Below are 18,104 nucleotides of genomic sequence, written 5' to 3'. Positions count from 1 at the left end.
ATGTTCTCGCTCATCAATGTTTCCATCTCTCTCATTTCTTGTCTCTAAAATCAATAAAGAAAAAATATTAAAAAAAACAAAACAAAACAAACACAATAACTGGCCAGTTTGGCTCAGCAGTAGAGCATCAGCCTGAGGACCAATAAATCGCGGGTTCGATTCTGGTCAAGGGCATGTACCTCAGTTGTGGCTAGTCCCTGGCCCTGGTCGGGGTTGTCAGGAGGCAACCAGTTTATGTGTCCCTCTCTGTACCGCAGGCCGACGCTCTAACCGCTGAGCCAAACTGGCCAGGGCTATGTGTCCCTCTCACGTGGATGTTTTTTGCTCTCTCCCTTCCTCTCCCTCCCACTCTATCTGAAGATAAATAGAAAAATATCCTCGGGTGAGGATTAAAATAATAATAATAACAATAACAATAATAAAAAGATAACTCATGGACATGTGATGCTTACTTGGGTGCCTGACACCAGGAAGTGGTCAGTTACCACAGTTGAGGGATCAAAGGAGGTAATATGAATAAAATCACAACAAGCCCATTCTGAGCTCCACCCTAGCAGTGGGTGAGGAGGCAGAGTTGGGGTGAAGGTCTGTGCCTTTTCCCTGCAGCCTGCTTACCCCACCTTATCTCAGGGCAGGGCTGGCTGGTGGGTCTCTGGGCCTTCAAAATGCATCGCCTTATGCCAACCCTTTGGGAAAGGCCTGCTGACCCAGCCTTGTTCTTGTCAGAGGATGCTTTCTCCCAGGACCCCAGCCACACGGTCCAGGGACTTTTGCAGTGGGGCTGAGGGTAAAGGGTAAGCCCTCCCCCCTCTCCAGGGAACTGCTAAGATAACAAGCTCTTCTTCCCTAAGGGGTAGAAGAAGAGCAAATATTTTCATTTGCATTTTGCTTCTCTTCCTTTCTGGCAGGGTGTGAACCTTGGTGTAAAATTACAACTGAGAAGGTCCCGCCCTGGGACCAAGATGCAACTGGGGAGGACATCACTTCATTTTGTAAGTCCTGGGTCTCCATCTCTGCTCCCTTTGGAAAGTGGGCTTCTGAACCCGGAGCTTGCAGTCTTCGCTCTTTGATGCCGGCTTGAGACAGGCTAGTAAGCCAGGACGAGTGCAGCAGGGAAACTGAGACAGTAAAACAGCAGTTTGCAGCCACTTAGTACATCTACCTTCCCTAAACCAAGGACACCTAACGGCCAAGGGTTTGCACTTCTCCTCCCCAACCAGAGGGTAAACAGCTTAATTCACCCTACTCAGGGAGACAGAGCAGAAATCCAATTAGTGCCATTTGTGCCAACCACACCCACGAACAGATGAAGTTACCCTGACAAGTGTGGCTCAGTTGGTTGAGTGTAACCCCATGCACCGAAAGGTCGCCCATTTGATTCCTGGTGGGGAGGCAGCTGATGTTTCTCTCTCTCCCTCTCCCTTCCTCTCTCTCTCTCTCTCTCTCTCAAATCAATAAAAACATATTAAAACAAAACAAAACAAAACAAAAAAAACACAGATGAAGTTAAGGGACTAAATCTCAATTTGGCACATTAGGATAAAACTGATGAATATTCTATTGAGAGCCTCCCCTAAGATCTTCCCTAAACTCCCAGCCTCTAAAACCCCCAAAACAAAGGTCACAGTGCTTGCTTTCCCTCCCAGGAATACACCTGTGCCTTTCCCGACCCCCATAGGTGTGCGGCTCCTAACTCTAAGGGACCCCAGGAGATTTGCAACCAGGGAGGCCATGGGCAGTGGCAGCTCATTTCTGGCTAACTCCCTGAACCTGTCCCCAAAGACCCCCTTTCTCTGCCTTCTTAGTGAGCCAAAGCAGCCCAGCCTCGGCTCATTTCCCCACCTAGTCTCTGTCCTATTGCTTCTTCTGTCCTAGACCCTTCCTTGTTTCACTGTCACCAGATATGATATAGGTTCTCTAAAAGTCACCTGGATGGCCTGGTCAGTGTGGCTCAGTGGATTGAGTGTTGTCCCATGGACTGAGAGGTCCTGGTTTGATTCCCAGTCAGGGCACATGCCTGGGCTGCAGGCTTGATCCTCAGTGGGCAGCAGGCAGGCAGCTGATAGATGTTATCTCTCTCACATTGATGTTTCTATCTCTCTCTCCCTAAAAAAAAAAAATCACCTGGACTTATGTTGTGAAATTTTTCCCGCATGAAGTCAAGAACCCACACACTACTGGCCAGCCCTAGACAGGCCCACTCAGGGCCAGGTCCCTTTCCTATGCTCTTCGCATGATCATAATATTATCAGTATAGTAATGATAACAGCAGTATCATCTCTCAGCAGATACATACTAAGTGCTAGACACATAGTTTCTCATTTATCCCAGTAACTCCTGGGAAGCAGAGGCAGCCCCAGGTCCCTGTTTTTAAGATAGAATGGAAGGGAATGGGGGGAGAGAGAGAAAGATCGATATGAGACACATCAATCGGTTGTCTCCCGCAGGACGCTGACCGGGGTTGGGGATTGAACCTGCAACCCAGGTATGTGCCCTGGACTAGGAATCAAACCCCTGACCCTTCAGTCTGTGGGCCAACACTCTAACCGCTGAGCAAACTGGCCAGGCCTGGCAATAAGCAAAACTGGGACAATAAGGTCCTCACCCCCAGGGTAACTAACCTTCCTTCCCTTAGCATATGCAGTTTAGACCTTCAGCCTTTCAAATGGCTGGTTGCTGGTCGTGTGGTTCAGACCCTCCCCTGACCTTTCTTCTGGCAGGTCACTAGTGGGGGGGGGGGGAGTAAATGCTCTTGGAGGAGAAACAGGGGCTGAAGAGTGGCCTCAGGCGACCACTCCCTCAAGCATCCATTCTAGGGATAACATCAAGGCCTCAGGGGTTTCAGCCCCGGGGGCCCAGAAAAGCAGTAAAACCAAACAAGCGATGCCATGTCTGACAACAGGACCAGCTGCACTGACCACTCACCCCTTGCCCCTGGCGCTGACCAATCAGTAGAGACCTCGATCCTGAAAGGAGGCACCTGGAAAGTTGATGAATATTCTACTGGGATCCTCCCCTGAGACTTGGCGTTAAATACCTTCAAGATGAGGACCCAGCTCAGGCTCTCTCTCCCAGGACCACACCTGCGCCTCACCCCACCCGCCAGGCACAGTACCTTTATCTTTCTCTCTGCTAAGCTCCAAGGCCTGTCTTTGTCTCTGTAACTTGTCTCCTTACCCCATTTCTTCTACAGCTCACTTCTACCTCTGTGACTTTCTAAATAAACTCGCTCTTGTAGTTTGAGTCTTGGTTCTGAATTCCTGCCCTGGCCGGTTTGGCTCAGCGGTTAGAGCGTCGGCCTGCGGTCCGGAGAGACCCGGGTTCGGTTTCCGCTAAGGGCACGTGCCTTGGTTGCAGTTTGTCCCCGGCCCTGGTTGGGTCGTGTGGGTAGCAACCACTCGATGTGTCGCTTTCACGTCGATGTTTCTCTCTCTCTCTCTCCCTCCCACTCTATCTGAACAAAATATCGAAAAATGTCCTCGGGTGAGGATAAAAAATAAATAAATAAATGAATTCCTTCCTAGCCAGAACTCAAGTACCAAGGTCGCTGAACTAAGGTCTGGTCTGACTCCACCAGTTTAACACCTGGTGCTGTTCTCGATGCCAACAGGGTGACCAGCTTATTTTGGTTTGCCAGAGACACTCCTGGTTTTAGCACCGAAATGAAAGGCCTGCATCCCAGGAAACTCCTTAGTCCTGGGCAAACTGGGGCAGTTGGTCACTTTACTGTTGGTTAAAATATATTATAATTAATTTTACCTATTTCTTTTTTACTTTTTAAATAACACTAAGTGTTATTAGAAAGTTTAAAATTACAACATGGCGCTCACTATGTTTATATTGGATAGTGCTGGCTCTCTCTTAGGTCTTAAACCCCAGACTATACTCTGCAAGGGGTCAGAGGTGACAGCCTCCCTCCTTCAGCAACTGACCACAGCAAACAGCAACTAAACTTTAGCACAAAACAAGCATTGTGACTGCACAAGACGTGAGAGTGAGGGGACTAAAGGATGGGCATGATTTTCCCAAATTGGAGGGGAGAGATGAGAACATTCTTGGCAGAACATTCCTGAGCAAAGGCATAGAGGTGGGATCCAGGGAACTATTATATATGCACACTTGCTTGATTAGAAGAACCCTTTCCAGGCCTACTCAGATGGGCTGATTTGGCAATCTGTGCAGCTTTGAGAAGTAGGCTCACAGTGCCGCACCCTTCCACTCCATGTTGATCTTCAAGCCCAGCTGGTCTCTTCCTCAGGATGTCTCTGTGCCTCTGCTGCTGTCTTGTCAGGCCCACGCTGACATGGAGGGGTTACTGTTCTGCACGTGTTTTCTTGGTCAGTTTATTCTGACCAGGATCTCTCAGGGTTGTGGCAGACTGGTGTCAATATCTGGGTAAAAGATGTGGCTTCTTACAGAGAATGACGAGTCTGGGAAAATGCGGTCAATTTAAGGTTTTTCAGACTGGTTGTGAAGTCTGTGAATTTTGCCCAGTCTCCAGCCATATTTATTGAGCGCATATTGTGTGCCAGGTACTACGCTAAGAGTTTTGCTTGCATTATCTAATAACCCTGGGAGCAGGGTTATCTCCATTATATCCATTACCTAGATGAGAAAGCTGAGGCTTGCAAAGGTTATTTGTTCAAGGTCACAAAACCAGAACAGCCAGAATTCACACCCAAAGTCTGTGCTTCTTTACATGTTTCCACTCTGGATGGTTCTACCAAAAAATCAGAGATGCCTAGGATTAAATTTGGAAAACAAGGATTAGGTATTTGTAAAATGAAGGCCTTGTCATGCAAAACTATGGAATGTATTAGCTAAAATGCTCCCTGCAGAAATGCTTACCTTGAGTTGCCCTTATCTTTTATCAAAGAGCCATCTGAAGACTTTGTCTGCTTCCTCTCCTCGGCTCTGAAGCCACTGATGACCACCCTCCACCATGGTTGTTGAGTCTCCTTCACCCTCCATAAACTGCTCACTAGAGAACTCTTAAGCTTCTTCTGATTGAATGGAGAGTCATTCTGGAGAGACAGGATGTCTCAGCTCAGAGTGAAGTGGACTGGATATTTACATGCGGAATTTATTTAGTTATTTGTGTGGAGACCTGATGAAAGCAGAAATATTTTATAAGAAAGGGGATATTAGCACATTAGTAGTTGATGATTGAGCTGAGTTGATCACATTAGCTCCAGTCTCACCTAGTAGGGACGCGGTCCCTTTGGCAGTAAGACACTGGCCCCATAAAATTTTTTTAAAAATATGTTTTTATGGATTTTTGAGAGAGAGAGAGAGAGAGAGAGAGAGAGAGAGAGAGAGAGAGAGAAACATTGATGTGTGAAACACCGACTGGCTGCCTCCTGCATGCCCCCTACTCGGGATGGAGACTGAATGTGCCTTGACTGGGAATTGAACCGGGGGCTCTCAGTCTATGGGGCAATGCAAAATCCACTGAGCCACACTAGCCAGACTAGCCCCATAAATTTTGATGGATGAGTTTGGGTGGAGGAGGAAAGCATGAGCTACCAGGAGCCTTGGATATAGGGGAGGTGAAGTTACAACACTGCCTCTAGTGAATCTGCTGCTCAGATTGTAAAGACAAATGGCTAGGAACACCAAGGGGGCACTTAGGCATAGTGCAGACTTTGGAGTTATACTCAAGTTCAAATCCAGCATTGTCTAGTCCTTACCTAGTTGACCTCTAACAAACCTCTTCACTTAATGACTAAGAAGGGTACTGAGGATGCTTTCCCTCCCAGGAGCATGCCCTTACTTTTCCCTTCCCCATGCATCTCCTAAACTCTAAGGGACCCCATGGAGATTTGCAACCGAGGATTAATGGGCAGCTGCAGCTCATCCCAGGCTAATCCCCTGCATCTATCCCCAAGACCCCCTTTTCTCTGACCACTTAGTGAGCCAAAGCAGCCCAGCCTAGGCTCATTTTCCTGCCTAGTCTCTCTCCTGTTGCTTCTGTATCCTAGGCCCTTCCTTGTTTCACCGTCCCTAGCTTTAATAATGTACTCTTTAAACACACACACACACACACACACACACACACACACACACACAAATGGGAGAATGAACTCTCAAATAGTTATTATGTTCCTACAATGGGCCAGGGGTAGGGCCTGGTAATACACTCTCTCCCTGCTGCTGTTGTGAGCATTTCCAGTGAGTGAGGCAATTTGTCTGAACAAAGCATGTCAGCATTGTATGCAAATGACTTGTTACAGAATGGTACAATCACAAATCTGCTAACTTCTCCTGGGAAACTGCTGGGCTGGAAGCCCTAGACCTCCATCCTGCCCAACTCCTCTTCCCGCAGGAAGCCTGCCTGTCCTGACTCCCCTCTCCCAAACCTGGGTTAAGTGTCCCTTCTTGAGCAGGGGGCATTCTGTGCTTCTCTTACAGACCTGAATTCCAGTCCTGTTTGTGCTGTGTGCCTTGAGCTAGTTAGTTGCTTTACCTCAGTTAACTCTTGTTAAATGGGGCCAATAGCAAAGAAACTGCTTTGCACAGCTCTTGTTGGGCAAGGAGCAGAGCAGGTACTGAAGAAATGCCAGTTATTACTCTTATAAATTACTCAGCTCTTGACAGCAGAACTCTTGCCTGGGTCTCCACTGCATCCCAGCACCTAGCACATAACCTGGATAAGTACAGAGTTGGTGCTCAATACATGGTGTTGGTAGGTCCCCATTATTTTCCAGAACCTGTAAATATTACCTTACATGGCAAAGGGGAATAAAGGTTGCAGATGGGATTAAGATTGCTAGTCACTGATTTTAAAATAGTCTGGATTAGCCCTGGCCTGTTTGGCTCAGCAGTTGGAGCATGGGTCTGTAGACCAGAGAGTCCCGGGTTCGGTTCCCGGTAGGGGAACGTACCAAAAAAAAAAAAAGAAAAAAGAGTTCTGGATTAACCAACTAGGCCCAATGTAATCACAAGGGTCCTTAAGAGACTTAGAGAAAGATGTACTATGGAGAACCAGAGAGATGACAGCGTGAGAAAGACTCAGCTTGACGTTGCTGGCTTTGAAGAATGGAGGAAGAGGCCACAGCCAAGGAATGCAGGAAGCTTCTAGAAGTTGGGAAAGGCAAGGAAATGGATTCTTCCCTAGAGCCTCCAGAAAAGAATGCATCCTGCCAATACCTTGATTTTAGCTCAGTGAGACCTGGGAGGGACATCTAAGCTACAGAATTGCAAGATAATACATGTGTGATTTTTAAAGACAAAGTTTTGGTAATTTGCTACAGTAGCATTAGGAAACTGATATAATACACGTAAATACTGTTCATTTTTATTACTACTACTAAGTTGTTTGTGACTGTAGATTTGTAAGTTTCCCTTCAATTAGACTATGGAACCTAAAGGTTAAGGAATGTTTGTCTTGTTTGCTGTTGGTTTGCGGGTGCTATGAGGGCCTGGCATACAGCAGGCACTCGATAAATGCTATGAATAATAATATGCAATTCATATGAGTTTAATTGATATGAATAGTAAATATCTGTTTCCTTCACCGTGTTCTACAGTGAAGAACTCACTGGCACACAGCAGAAACTCAATAAAAAACCTATAGATGAAGGTCCCTCTTCCATGACTCATCCCTCCGGACCCGCCCATTCTCTCCAGCTCCCTACTTCTGCACGTCCCCTCACTCCCGGACCGGGTGATCCTCTCCTACGGGAATGGTGACTTTCTTCTTAAGTAGCCGGATGTCTACCTCCTAGCTTCCTTTCCCGGAGGCTGTGAGCACAGAGCACTGGGTTCCAGGACGCCTCCGAGGCCACGGGACGCAGTGCCCACTTTGGGCAGCAGGGGGCGACCGTGGCCGGGGAACTCCCGCTAGAGGGTTGGGACGGGGCGGGGCTTCGGGGCGGGTCGGCTCAGTGCGCAGGCGCGGGGCCAGACGCCTCGCGCGGCCAAGGGCAGGCGGCCACAGAGCAGCCCCGGCCGCGGCTCCAGTAGCAGTGAGTTCGAGTCCCACTGCCCCTCCGCTTTGGTTCTCGCTGCCTCGGTCCTTGGGCCTTCTGACGCTAGTCCCCGGCAGCTCGCTGCGCATTGCGCTCTCCCTGCCGCCAGGATGCCGGTAACCGAGAAAGACCTGGCGGAGGACGCGCCGTGGAAGAAGATCCAACAGAACACGTTCACGCGTTGGTGCAACGAGCACCTAAAATGCGTGAATAAACGCATCGGGAACCTACAGACCGACCTGAGCGACGGGCTACGGCTCATCGCGCTGCTCGAGGTGCTCAGCCAGAAGCGCATGTACCGCAAGTACCACCAGCGGCCCACCTTCCGCCAGATGCAGCTCGAGAACGTGTCCGTGGCGCTCGAGTTCCTAGACCGCGAGAGCATCAAGCTTGTGTCCATCGGTGAGTGCCCTGGCCCCGCCAGGCGCCGGCGGGTGTACCATCCTCCTTCCCTGCGCGTGCGCCCCTGAGGAAGACCGGGGCTCCCTGCTGCGCGTCCCCACTACGCCCTGCAGCCGCGGGCTGGGTGTCCGCGCGGCGGCCGGGGGACGTTGTCCCCGGGGTTGTGGGGACACGGGACCTAGGCCCCCATCATGGTGCCACCCCCTGGGCTGCGACCTCGTGTGATAGCTGTCCGCAGTGCTCCCCGGCGTGCGTTCCGGCAGTGCGTCTCTGGAGAGCTGTGGGTTAAGGACTTGGGTTGGGGCCGCAGGGGAGCGGTGGGGCTGTGGCATTTCTCTGCACCTGGGGTGTCCCTGCCGGAGCTGGGGACTGGACACCTCTGGCCCGCCGGCCCCACGGGTGAGGCCCTAGTCCGCTGTCCCCCGGAACGCTCGCCCCGCTGCGCCCAGGCTGGTGCGCTCTGCCGCGGCAAATGGGCGTTGGCTCAGAGGCCAGGGGAGGAGACCTGGGGAGGGACGGTTCTCTGAGCCTGGGGCCTCCCCACCCAGGCGGAGACCGGGACCAGGTACGCTCCGCCGCTGTTCAGAATGGGTGTGGGCCTGGAGGTGGGAAGAGGAGCCTCTCGGGGGTGTGTCGCCCTCGCTCTGTCCACTCCCAGCTTGGCTCTGGCCAGGCGCCGCAGGATGAGCCCGCTCTCGACGGTGAAGTTAAAACTTAGAGACGGTGGTAATGGGGACTGCTGCCTTGACCCCAAACTAGTGAGCGCTGTGTGCCAACAGCCTTCTCGTTATCTCAGTCCTTAACACATCCCGCAAGTTGGAGTGTCTTAGACTCACTTGCAGACAAGAGGGTCCAGAGTGTTAAATCACTTGCCCACGCCATGGGAGTAGTGAGGGTCCAGCTGAGAATTGAAGGAAGTGGGCGACAATTAAAGGAGACTTTGCTTTCCTCTCCCCATCCTCCTCACACTGGGGTCTTCCTGATTGGAAGGAGTGAGGTGGTGTTGGGTTTCTCACCCCCTGAGCTGGGGAGGAAGAATGAGGGTGAGGTCTCCCCACTAGTACCTGGGCTCGTGGAGGGCTTCCAGGAGGGTCACAGGCTCCTGAGGGGGTGGGCTGTCACACAGCATGTGTGTATGGGGAACATATGCGTGAAAAGAGGGAGAGAGTGTGTGTTTGTGTGGGTGTGCACAGCGTGGGTGTGCAGAGAGTGTGTGTGCTCTTATATCATATGTGTATGTTCTGCCAGGTGAATATCTTGCGGGAGAGGTGCTGGCCCAGGCCCGGGTCTGGGTCTCTTACTGAGGAAACCAGGCCTTATTGTGACCCCAATGACAGGAAGAAAGGATGGTGGGTGTGGCTGCTGGGACTTTCTCCAGCAAAGGGGTTCCCTCTAGGCTGAGTCTCCTCCTCCACCCCCTCTCCTTCCCCCACACCTGTCCTGGCAGGTAGGGCTGTTTCCTGGGCCCAGCTGCCACCGCCCAGTCAGGCTCCCCATGAAGGGTGGCTTCTCTGTAGAGGGAAGCTTTGTGGCATGCTCTTGTTTTTCTTTTGGGGCCCGTGGTCTATAACTGGGGGAGAGAACCTCTGTATTCTCCTGGAATATTTTCCTTTTCAAAAACCAGCTTCCCCTTTGAGGAATCTCAAGGCCTGGCCCCCAATCCCCAATCTCAACTTGGAGCCCTCGTTCTTTGTTTTAAAAATGTGTATTTATTTAATTAACTGAACAAAGAAACTTAAAGTAAACCAGGAGTATCCAAACATGACATGAAATCTCTTTAAAAAAACAAAACAAAACAAATGAAAAACCCAAACCACAGCACCAGAAAATCCTGGACTGCCTGACTTACCAACTGTTTACAGAGGTTGCAGCTGCTTCCAGTGTGGCTTCCCATCAATGCCCGAACTTGGGGTCTTATTCTAGACTTTGCCTGGTCCCTTATAGTTTCCTCCTTGACCCTCGTGATTTTCATTCGTGAGCCCACCCAGGCCACAGCCTTCCGTTGTCCTGACATTCCAGGCCCAGCCTCCCCTCCCTAGCTGTGGGCCCATGGGCTGTGGGCAGCTTCTCGCTGTGGACCTCTTCCCACCACAAGTGACATTGTTTTATTTTATTTTCTCCTTTTAAATTATTTGTTGGATCATACTCCCCAAAGTAGCATTCCTGGGTTAAAGGGTGTGACCACGTTTATGATTCCTGGCATTGGCTGCCTACTTGCTCTCCCAGAAAGATCTAGAAGCAAACAGGTTTTCCAGCCTCTGGAGACCAAGAGAGTGTCAAGTGCCAGGATTCCTGAGGGGGTAATGCCTGAGGCCTCTTCCTTTTGCTCCTGGGCCTGTTCAGGGTAATAACCCTTCAGAAAAAAGTCACATCGAGCTCCAGTATTTACTGCCTACGCTCCAGTATTTACTGCCTACGCTGGTTGCTGTTGTGCTGAACTAACAGTAGCTCCAGTTGGGGGCATGTTAGGTGTGTTCCAATGATCACCCCATTGATCACCACTTTGAATTCTCAAGTGGTTTCCTTGTCTATATAATGATCTGCTTCAGCAAGTCACCGGGAGGCTTAAGGCTTGCCTCAGTCCTGACCAATGCCTAGGAGATGGTTGCTGTTATACTGTGATTTGTGTTAGTATTATTATCTCTATTTAAAGATGAGGAAACAGAAGTGAAGCAACTTGCCATGGTCACCTGCTAAGTAAATGGTCACTGGAACCCAGGTCTGCCCAGTTGTTGAACTGAGCCTTCACTGACCTGCCTTCTGTTGTTAGAAATGAGTAAAATAGCCCATCCTCTGACCAGAGAGCCCTTGTGACACTGTTTGTAAATCTGAGATGTGTAGGTAGTGGCTGGACACCCATCCTTAGCGCCTCTGGCCTTGAACAAAGCTGGGATCTCAAGGCCTTAGGTGAGTGACAGGATTAATCCTCTGAACTGTGATGAGGGATCCATGAGATCAGTGTCACGTCTGGAGGTGAGCAGTATCAGACTGCGTCTTTCATCTTGTGTACAGGTGAATTTGTTTAGGGAATGGGTGCCCTCTTTTCACTGTGTTTTTTGGGGGTGGGGTAGGAGTGAGGGCTTTTTCTGCTACACATTGGATGGTATTTTACTCCATAATCTAGGAAAGTATCTTTGAATAAATACAGGGTTTCATATGCTTTGGATAACTATCAACAGCATACCTTGTGGCAGTCGTCAGAGATGTGTCCAGGCACCCAGCTCTGCCATGAGGAAAGGTCAAAAGCCACAGGAGGACTGTGACTTTTCTGCTTAGAATTCACTGAAAGATAGCCCTGGCTGTTTATTCACATTTGCAATTCATGGCAAGGTGGGCCCATCCTAGTCTCCATCCAAAAGTTAAAGATTTTCTTCAGTTCTTGTTATATCCTGGGTAGTTCATAGTGAGGCCTCAGCATATTTCATTCTAGTCGTCTGCCAGAGCTGGCAGTTTGATTTACTTGTTTTTCCAAAAACCTTTCTGACGTTGGGCAGCCCAGCCAACTGGGAGAAAAAGGGGTCTCCCAGCCCAGGAATGACAATCAAGGTTGCCTAGAAGTTTGGGCGGTGTGTTATGGATTGAACCTTCAGAAAAAAAGAATTTTTTTTCCTTTTCAGAGGATGTGGTCTGACCCTAATGTTTACTTAAAGTGTCTGTGCCAGGCCAGCACCCCTGAGCAGGCGGGGTGTGTGTTTCCAAGACCTTGGGTCACTGGGCAGTATTTCCAGGGTGGTGGGTCACCGTGCCCCTTAGCCCCTTTTCCTTCCTTGTGCCCCACTCCCAGCAAAGTGGCGTATAGCTATTCCTAAAGTCTACTCTTTTCTGAACTATCTAGGAAATGCCAGTGTGTCTTTTAGGCAATACGGTTCAGACCCAGAGAGTGCTTACAAAGTAAGGAGCACAATAGCATGCTTTGTCAGAATGAACAAGTTTGGAGCCATGTGAAAAGTAACACGTTAGTGTCCCCCGTGGCTCTTGTTAAGAGCAATGATTCTTTGTTCAAATCCCACTTGCTACTAAGTAGCTATTAAGATACCTCTGTGCCTTGGTTTTCTTATCACTGAAATGGGGACAGTACCTACCTCTGATAAAAATTAAACACGTTAACACTGTAAAAGGTGTTCAGAGCAGTTTGTGGCACATAGTAAGTGCTACGTGAGTGTTTGTTAAATAAGTCAGGTGCTGTCCAGTAATACTCTCAAAAGGCACGCTGGAGGGTGTGCACACTGAAAGGACACAGCATCCGTGCTGCACGGGGAGACCAGCTTGGTTGGCTCCAGTGTTAATACCGTTTGCTCTGATAGGGTTATGGACTGCCCAGAGGGTGCCCCCTTCTTGGAAGGGGACGACCCCTGGTTATGTTATGGCTGCCTCTGGGCCCATTCACACCAGCTTTGTTTCTGAGAGCTGGACGGGAGCTCCGGGTGGCTGGTCATTCCAACCTCCCACCCCGCTCAGGAATCTCTGGGCCAAATCACTTCCAGATGGCAGCTGGGCCTCTGCGGAGCTCCTCAGCGATGGTGGAGCCAGCATGCCAGTCGGCAGCCGCCTTCATTCTTGGAGAGTCTGTGCTGAAGGAGGCCTTTGATTTGGAGCCAACTCATGTCTTGCAGCAGTCCCCCCTCCCTGCCCAGGGTCCCGGTTCTGTGCTCTGAGGTTAGTAAGGATGGCTGCCTTGCTCCTCGGGCAGCGGACGCTCGGGCTGAGCCTGTCGGCCCTGCCCGCAGTGGCTCCATGGTCAGAGGTGCCGCCATCCTGCTTGATCTGTAATTGGCCTCCAGGTCAGCACATACTAGATACAGCCGACTTCAGGGTATGGGCCCAGAGCTAGACTGCCAGAATTCTAATCCCCTCTCTGCCCCCTAACGGCTGTGCAACTCTGGTCCACTGCCTTAACCTTTCTGAGCCTGTTTCCCCATCTGTAAAATGGAGGAGAATGGTTCCTATCTTAAGGTTGTGAGTGTATTATATTTGATTAGGTTAAATTACATCATCAATAATATTTTGCTTTTGAACCAAAGTCCAGGACTTTATCTTGTCTTCTCTCTGTTCCCTGGCCAGTCCTACCACTGCTCTGTCACCTGGTGTGTAGCTGTTCCCTTCCCTTCGGCTTAGAACCTTTGATGAAGATGCTTCCCATGGTCCTTTTTTTCTTCCTTTCTGTATTCAACAAATATATGGAAGACAGACTGCTGAGGCCACGGGAATGGTGAGAGTCATGCTCCTGGCTTGTGTCACACGTTGCTCAGCATGAGGAGAGACACGTAACCAGGGAGTGTGTCCTTCTCAAACTTGTAGGCACATACAAAGCACCTGGAGACTTTGTTAAAACTGGAGGTCTGATTCACTAGGTCCGGGTGAAGGCTGAGTTCTCCACGCTGTACCGATTGGGATGAGGAGAGCACTTTGCCTCAGGCTGGAGGGCTCCTTGAAGGAAGGACTAGTTAAACTGAGACCTTAAGCCTGACTCAACTTAGGTAGGTGAACAATCAGCCAGGTGAGCACAGGAGTAGCTGAGTGGGTCAGGTGGAGAGGCAGGCAGGCAGGCAGGGGCTGACTCACGAAGGGCCTCCCCGGGCTGTGAAGGCTGCCATCAGAGCATCTTCCTTGGGGGAGGGCAGGTGGACCCAGCTGAAACCGATCAGCTAACTCTTGCTTCGTTCATTTCTTTCAGTAAAAATTTCTGAATGTGCCCCTTCCTCATATGTGTATATTTGTAAGCTCTTGTACCTACACCATGACCAGGCTATAAATGAAACATTAGTAAGCTTAGTTTCTTTTTAGATGACAAATCCAGATGTAAAATCTGGCTTTTCCTGGGCTCTAATGGATTATCTGGTGTGCCTTGGAGTGCATGTACCCTGCGTGGAGGCCCTAAGGGCAGGTGCTTCTACATTTCTACATTTTTCCCTTGTCTTCCCCAGTATTGCTATTCTGCATTTAGTTTCACCTTCAGTTGGAAAGTTGGATCTATAATTATAAACCCTCCTCCAATAAGTTGAACCAAATAAATAAAGAAATAAATAAATCCAATGGAACAAGCCATTTCATTCTGAATGTGAGCTATCTGCTGTTCTAACCATTAACATTGCCTTTCATTGCAGAGAAGCCATCTTACATTACTGTTGTAAATCTTGTTATTTATTAAACATGCTCAATAACCACCAAATTGGCTCAGCTTATTGTATAATAAACAATAGCACTTTCTTCTTCTGGGGCTTGGGGAGTGGCCTTGTATTTTCAAGGTGCCTAGCTCACTTTTCTCGGGAAATGGAGTGCATGTTTAGAGAGAGAGTTTCTTGGGGAAAATAATTAGAAAACCAAGTGGTTCTCTTTATGACTAAAGTGATAAAACAGTAGGTGAGGGTAGGTCTACATTTATAAAGGATGGGACTATTGGGCCTTTTAATCATGCCCACTTAGCCTCATGATTTTTTTTCCAAGAAAAACACTGAGCTCTATATGAAGTTGCTGCCTTTCTTCTAAAAGCCTTACAGCAGTTGCCTTAAATGTATCCATTTGATAAGTTATAAATACATGGTTGTCATTTCTTCTGCAAACTTCAGTTATGAAAACAATTTGATGACATTTTACTATGGCTCATTGTCTAGTTACATAATTTACCAAGGCTCATTTGTTTTCCCTGATCCCCTTTTGACCAGTCCTTGTGCAGTAGAATGTCCCTGGTCAAGAGTTTCTTGTACTAACTATAAGCAAAGAAGCAGTTTGGTTTTTCACTTAGTCAAGACTGGCCAGAAGACTGAATTATTTTGACAGATCATCTGACTTCCTCCCTTCCCCCATCAAAACCTGGCTCAGGTAGACAGCTTGGCAAGGAGGACACTGTCTTCCTCCTGCATATTCCTTGGCTGTTTTTGGTACCAGACCCCACTGTTGATGCCATTTGGGTACCGGATGTGCACACCCACCCACTAACATAATATCCAGCACTTTCCCATCCCTGCTGCCTGTCACACATTGTCCTGGGTGCCTTACCTTTATTCGTTCTAATTCTCATTATGAACCCTGCAAAGTGAGTGGCTTTATATCTATTATTTTACAGATGAGAATACCGAGGCTCAGATCTGCCTCACTTCACATGCCTGGCACGATGCTTGCCTGCATCAAGCCGTAAAGTACGTTTCATTGTCAAAGTTGGTTGGATTCCTCACTTGTAAAGTAAAATAGATATATTGAAGTGTGAGACTTTATACTGCTTTAGTTCTGTTTGTTTTTATTTTGCTTGAAACTTGACTCATTTGAGTAATGTGAACTTTCCTACTATAAAACAGAACTTTTTTTGGCCCATTTGCCTTACCTTTTCCAGCACCTGAGAACTGTAATGGGGCCTTCTCTCCTGTTCTGGAGACATCTCTCTGGTTCTTTCCCTGCCTGTATTTGGTTCCCAGGGGCAGTGGTTTCACGCAGGTCTGGACAGTGGGGACCAGCTAAAGGCAGCTTTGGGGAGCCAGGCAGGGTTTTCTTCACGAGGCCTGGAAGCCTGAGGTGAGGAGGCGGTGCCCCCGGAGTTCTTCTGGCTGCAGCCCTGTGAGGTTCACAACATACCACTTGGGGACCTGGAGGGGTTTGTTGTGATCCAGCTATGCTGGAGATCCTTGGTGACAGCTGCCATTGGCCCCGCTGTGCTCTGTCCGAAATGACCTCACCCCACATCCCCTCCTTCACTACCTTTTAATGTTAACCAGTGGAGAGTGTTCGGTGGTGTTTGCTGGTGAGCAGAACCTTCCTTTTCTGGCTGGCACTCGGGCTGTATCAGTCTACCGGCCCCCACTCCAATGCCAGGCCGCGAGCCGCTCATCTTCACGGAGCCTCTGGGCAGGCCCCTGCTGGGCACCGCTTCCTGAGCCGCGTGCTCCGGAGCTGAACTGGGTCCCCAAGGGCTTCTGCGGCAGTCCTGAGAGAGGGCTGTTCAGTGCTCAGCTCCCCAGGCCCCAGCAATCGCAGGGCTGGCTTGTTGAAAGGTCTGGGGCGTTAACACAACACTCCTGTTCTCCCTTTCTGAAGGCCCTTTATGCTGGCGTGAATTCCTTTTCTCATGGAGATCTGAAAGCTCTTTTGACTAAATGGGTCACCTTTCTGGGTATTTTCATAAGGCTGGTCAGCTTTTGCCACGCTAGACAACTTTTCTGGAATTTCCGTTCAGATATAAAGGCAACCAAAGAGGTTGGAATTATTTGGAACGCTATGTGGAATTTTGGCTTTTGAGCTATAGGGAAATGGGTGGGGATTTGTGGCCAGGGACTATGTAAATGCGCTGCGGCCCATAAATTCAGATGTTAAGATTAAAAAAGGCAAGCAGCAGTCAGCTTGCCTTCTGACAGATAGGAATGCTGTTACTTTCGGCCACATGCTGCCTGTGACCCCGCAGAGGCGGGCCTCCCGTGGAGGCTGGGGTATGAAAGGATTCTCCGTGGCCAAGGTCAGACTCCCCCATCTCCCCGTGCTCTCCCAAGAAAACAATCACGTTCTTACCACGCTGGTCCTGCACCGCTTGTGCAAATCACCCCGAGGAGGCCTTGGGCTCAGACCCCGAAAGGCCTATGTGACTTTGAGGTTCTGTTAATTGAACAGAGTTTGGGTTCTGTTTCTAAGATTCCTTATCAGAAGAGGCGGACGTAAGATCACGGATGTGCTGCTTGAGGGACAAGGGTCCCCTCACTGAGCTTCCAGCCACTCAGGCAGAACCTAGAAAGAATTCTGAGAGAGGAGCCTTGGTGGTGGATCTTGGCTTGCAAGCACCTGGGCAGAGGCTTGTCGAATTCCTTATCTCCGGTAAGAGAGGCTAGCTGGCTCACCCCGGGGAATGCCTCTGTGGTCTGGTCGAGTCCTTTATAGGAAATGATCCAGGTGTCAGGTTACACTTCCTGCAGGGCCTGTATCTCTTACCATAATTGCCTCTCCTGTTTTTGTTTTTCTTGGCACTGTTGTTTGTGATCCATGGGGAGTCACACCTGAGGTTGGAAGGCATGAGGCCCTCTCCTGGGCACCCCACCTGCCAATGCCATCCCATAGCTCACTGAGATGCATTGGTCTCCCCCTGGATCATGACTGTTCACCTCTGTGGCTCTGAGCTTGGCACTTAGTAGGACTGTAATAAATAATTTATTAAATAAACAGTCTCTAGTCTACATGGGTTGAATAATAAATCTGGTACATTGACTTATTTGTAATATATTTGCTTTCAGAAAATGCAAAGTAGTGGTCCTCTGCAGCCTATAGTGAAATGGGAATTAAGTGTATTGAACAACTGGGTCTGGAGACCCAGTAAAACAACTCGTTTTTGGAACAATGATGCTGAAGTTAAAGAACACAGTACTTTACAGCCATTCTCTGAACATCTATGATTTGCCTCAACTATTAGAGAACCAGGCTTTTTCCAAGTTGCCATGTGAAGCCCAGAAAATGAATACAAAAAGAAGCCACTGAGACTCACTGTAATCATAGTAATAGTTTTGTTACTAATAGTGAATGTATATTGGGCATCTACCAGTACCAGGCATTATGATAATTGCTTTTCAATAATAACTAAGTGAAACCTCATTGCAACCCTGAGATGTAGTCATTGTCTTAATCCCCGTTATACAGACAAGGATACTGAGGCATGCCCAGATCAGCTAGTGAGTATGTGGCAGGCTTTTTATTACTATTTATTACTCATACCCTTGTCTGAGATTTTTTTTCAGAGTTATTTTGTGTGACATATATATATAT

General features: G+C 49.0%; 1 protein-coding gene across 5 annotated transcripts in view; it reads left to right on the top strand.

Annotated features, from left to right (window-relative positions):
* Window positions 1-7,920: 7,920 nt before the first annotated feature.
* Window positions 7,921-18,104, top strand: part of FLNB (filamin B) — a 134,588-nt gene continuing 124,404 nt past the window's right edge. For all 5 annotated transcript variants that reach the window (XM_036266425.1, XM_036266423.1, XM_036266422.1 and 2 more), the window contains exon 1: window positions 7,921-8,372. In XM_036266425.1, coding sequence (XP_036122318.1) covers window positions 8,081-8,372 — 292 coding nt within the window. In that variant the 5' untranslated portion in view covers window positions 7,921-8,080. The remainder of the gene's footprint in view (window positions 8,373-18,104) is intronic.

This window comes from Molossus molossus, unplaced genomic scaffold (genome assembly GCF_014108415.1).
Source record: "Molossus molossus isolate mMolMol1 unplaced genomic scaffold, mMolMol1.p scaffold_m16_p_18, whole genome shotgun sequence".
NCBI classification, from domain to species: domain Eukaryota; kingdom Metazoa; phylum Chordata; class Mammalia; order Chiroptera; family Molossidae; genus Molossus; species Molossus molossus.
Note: the sequence above shows the minus strand (reverse complement) of the source record. Positions and strands in the feature narration are given on the sequence as shown.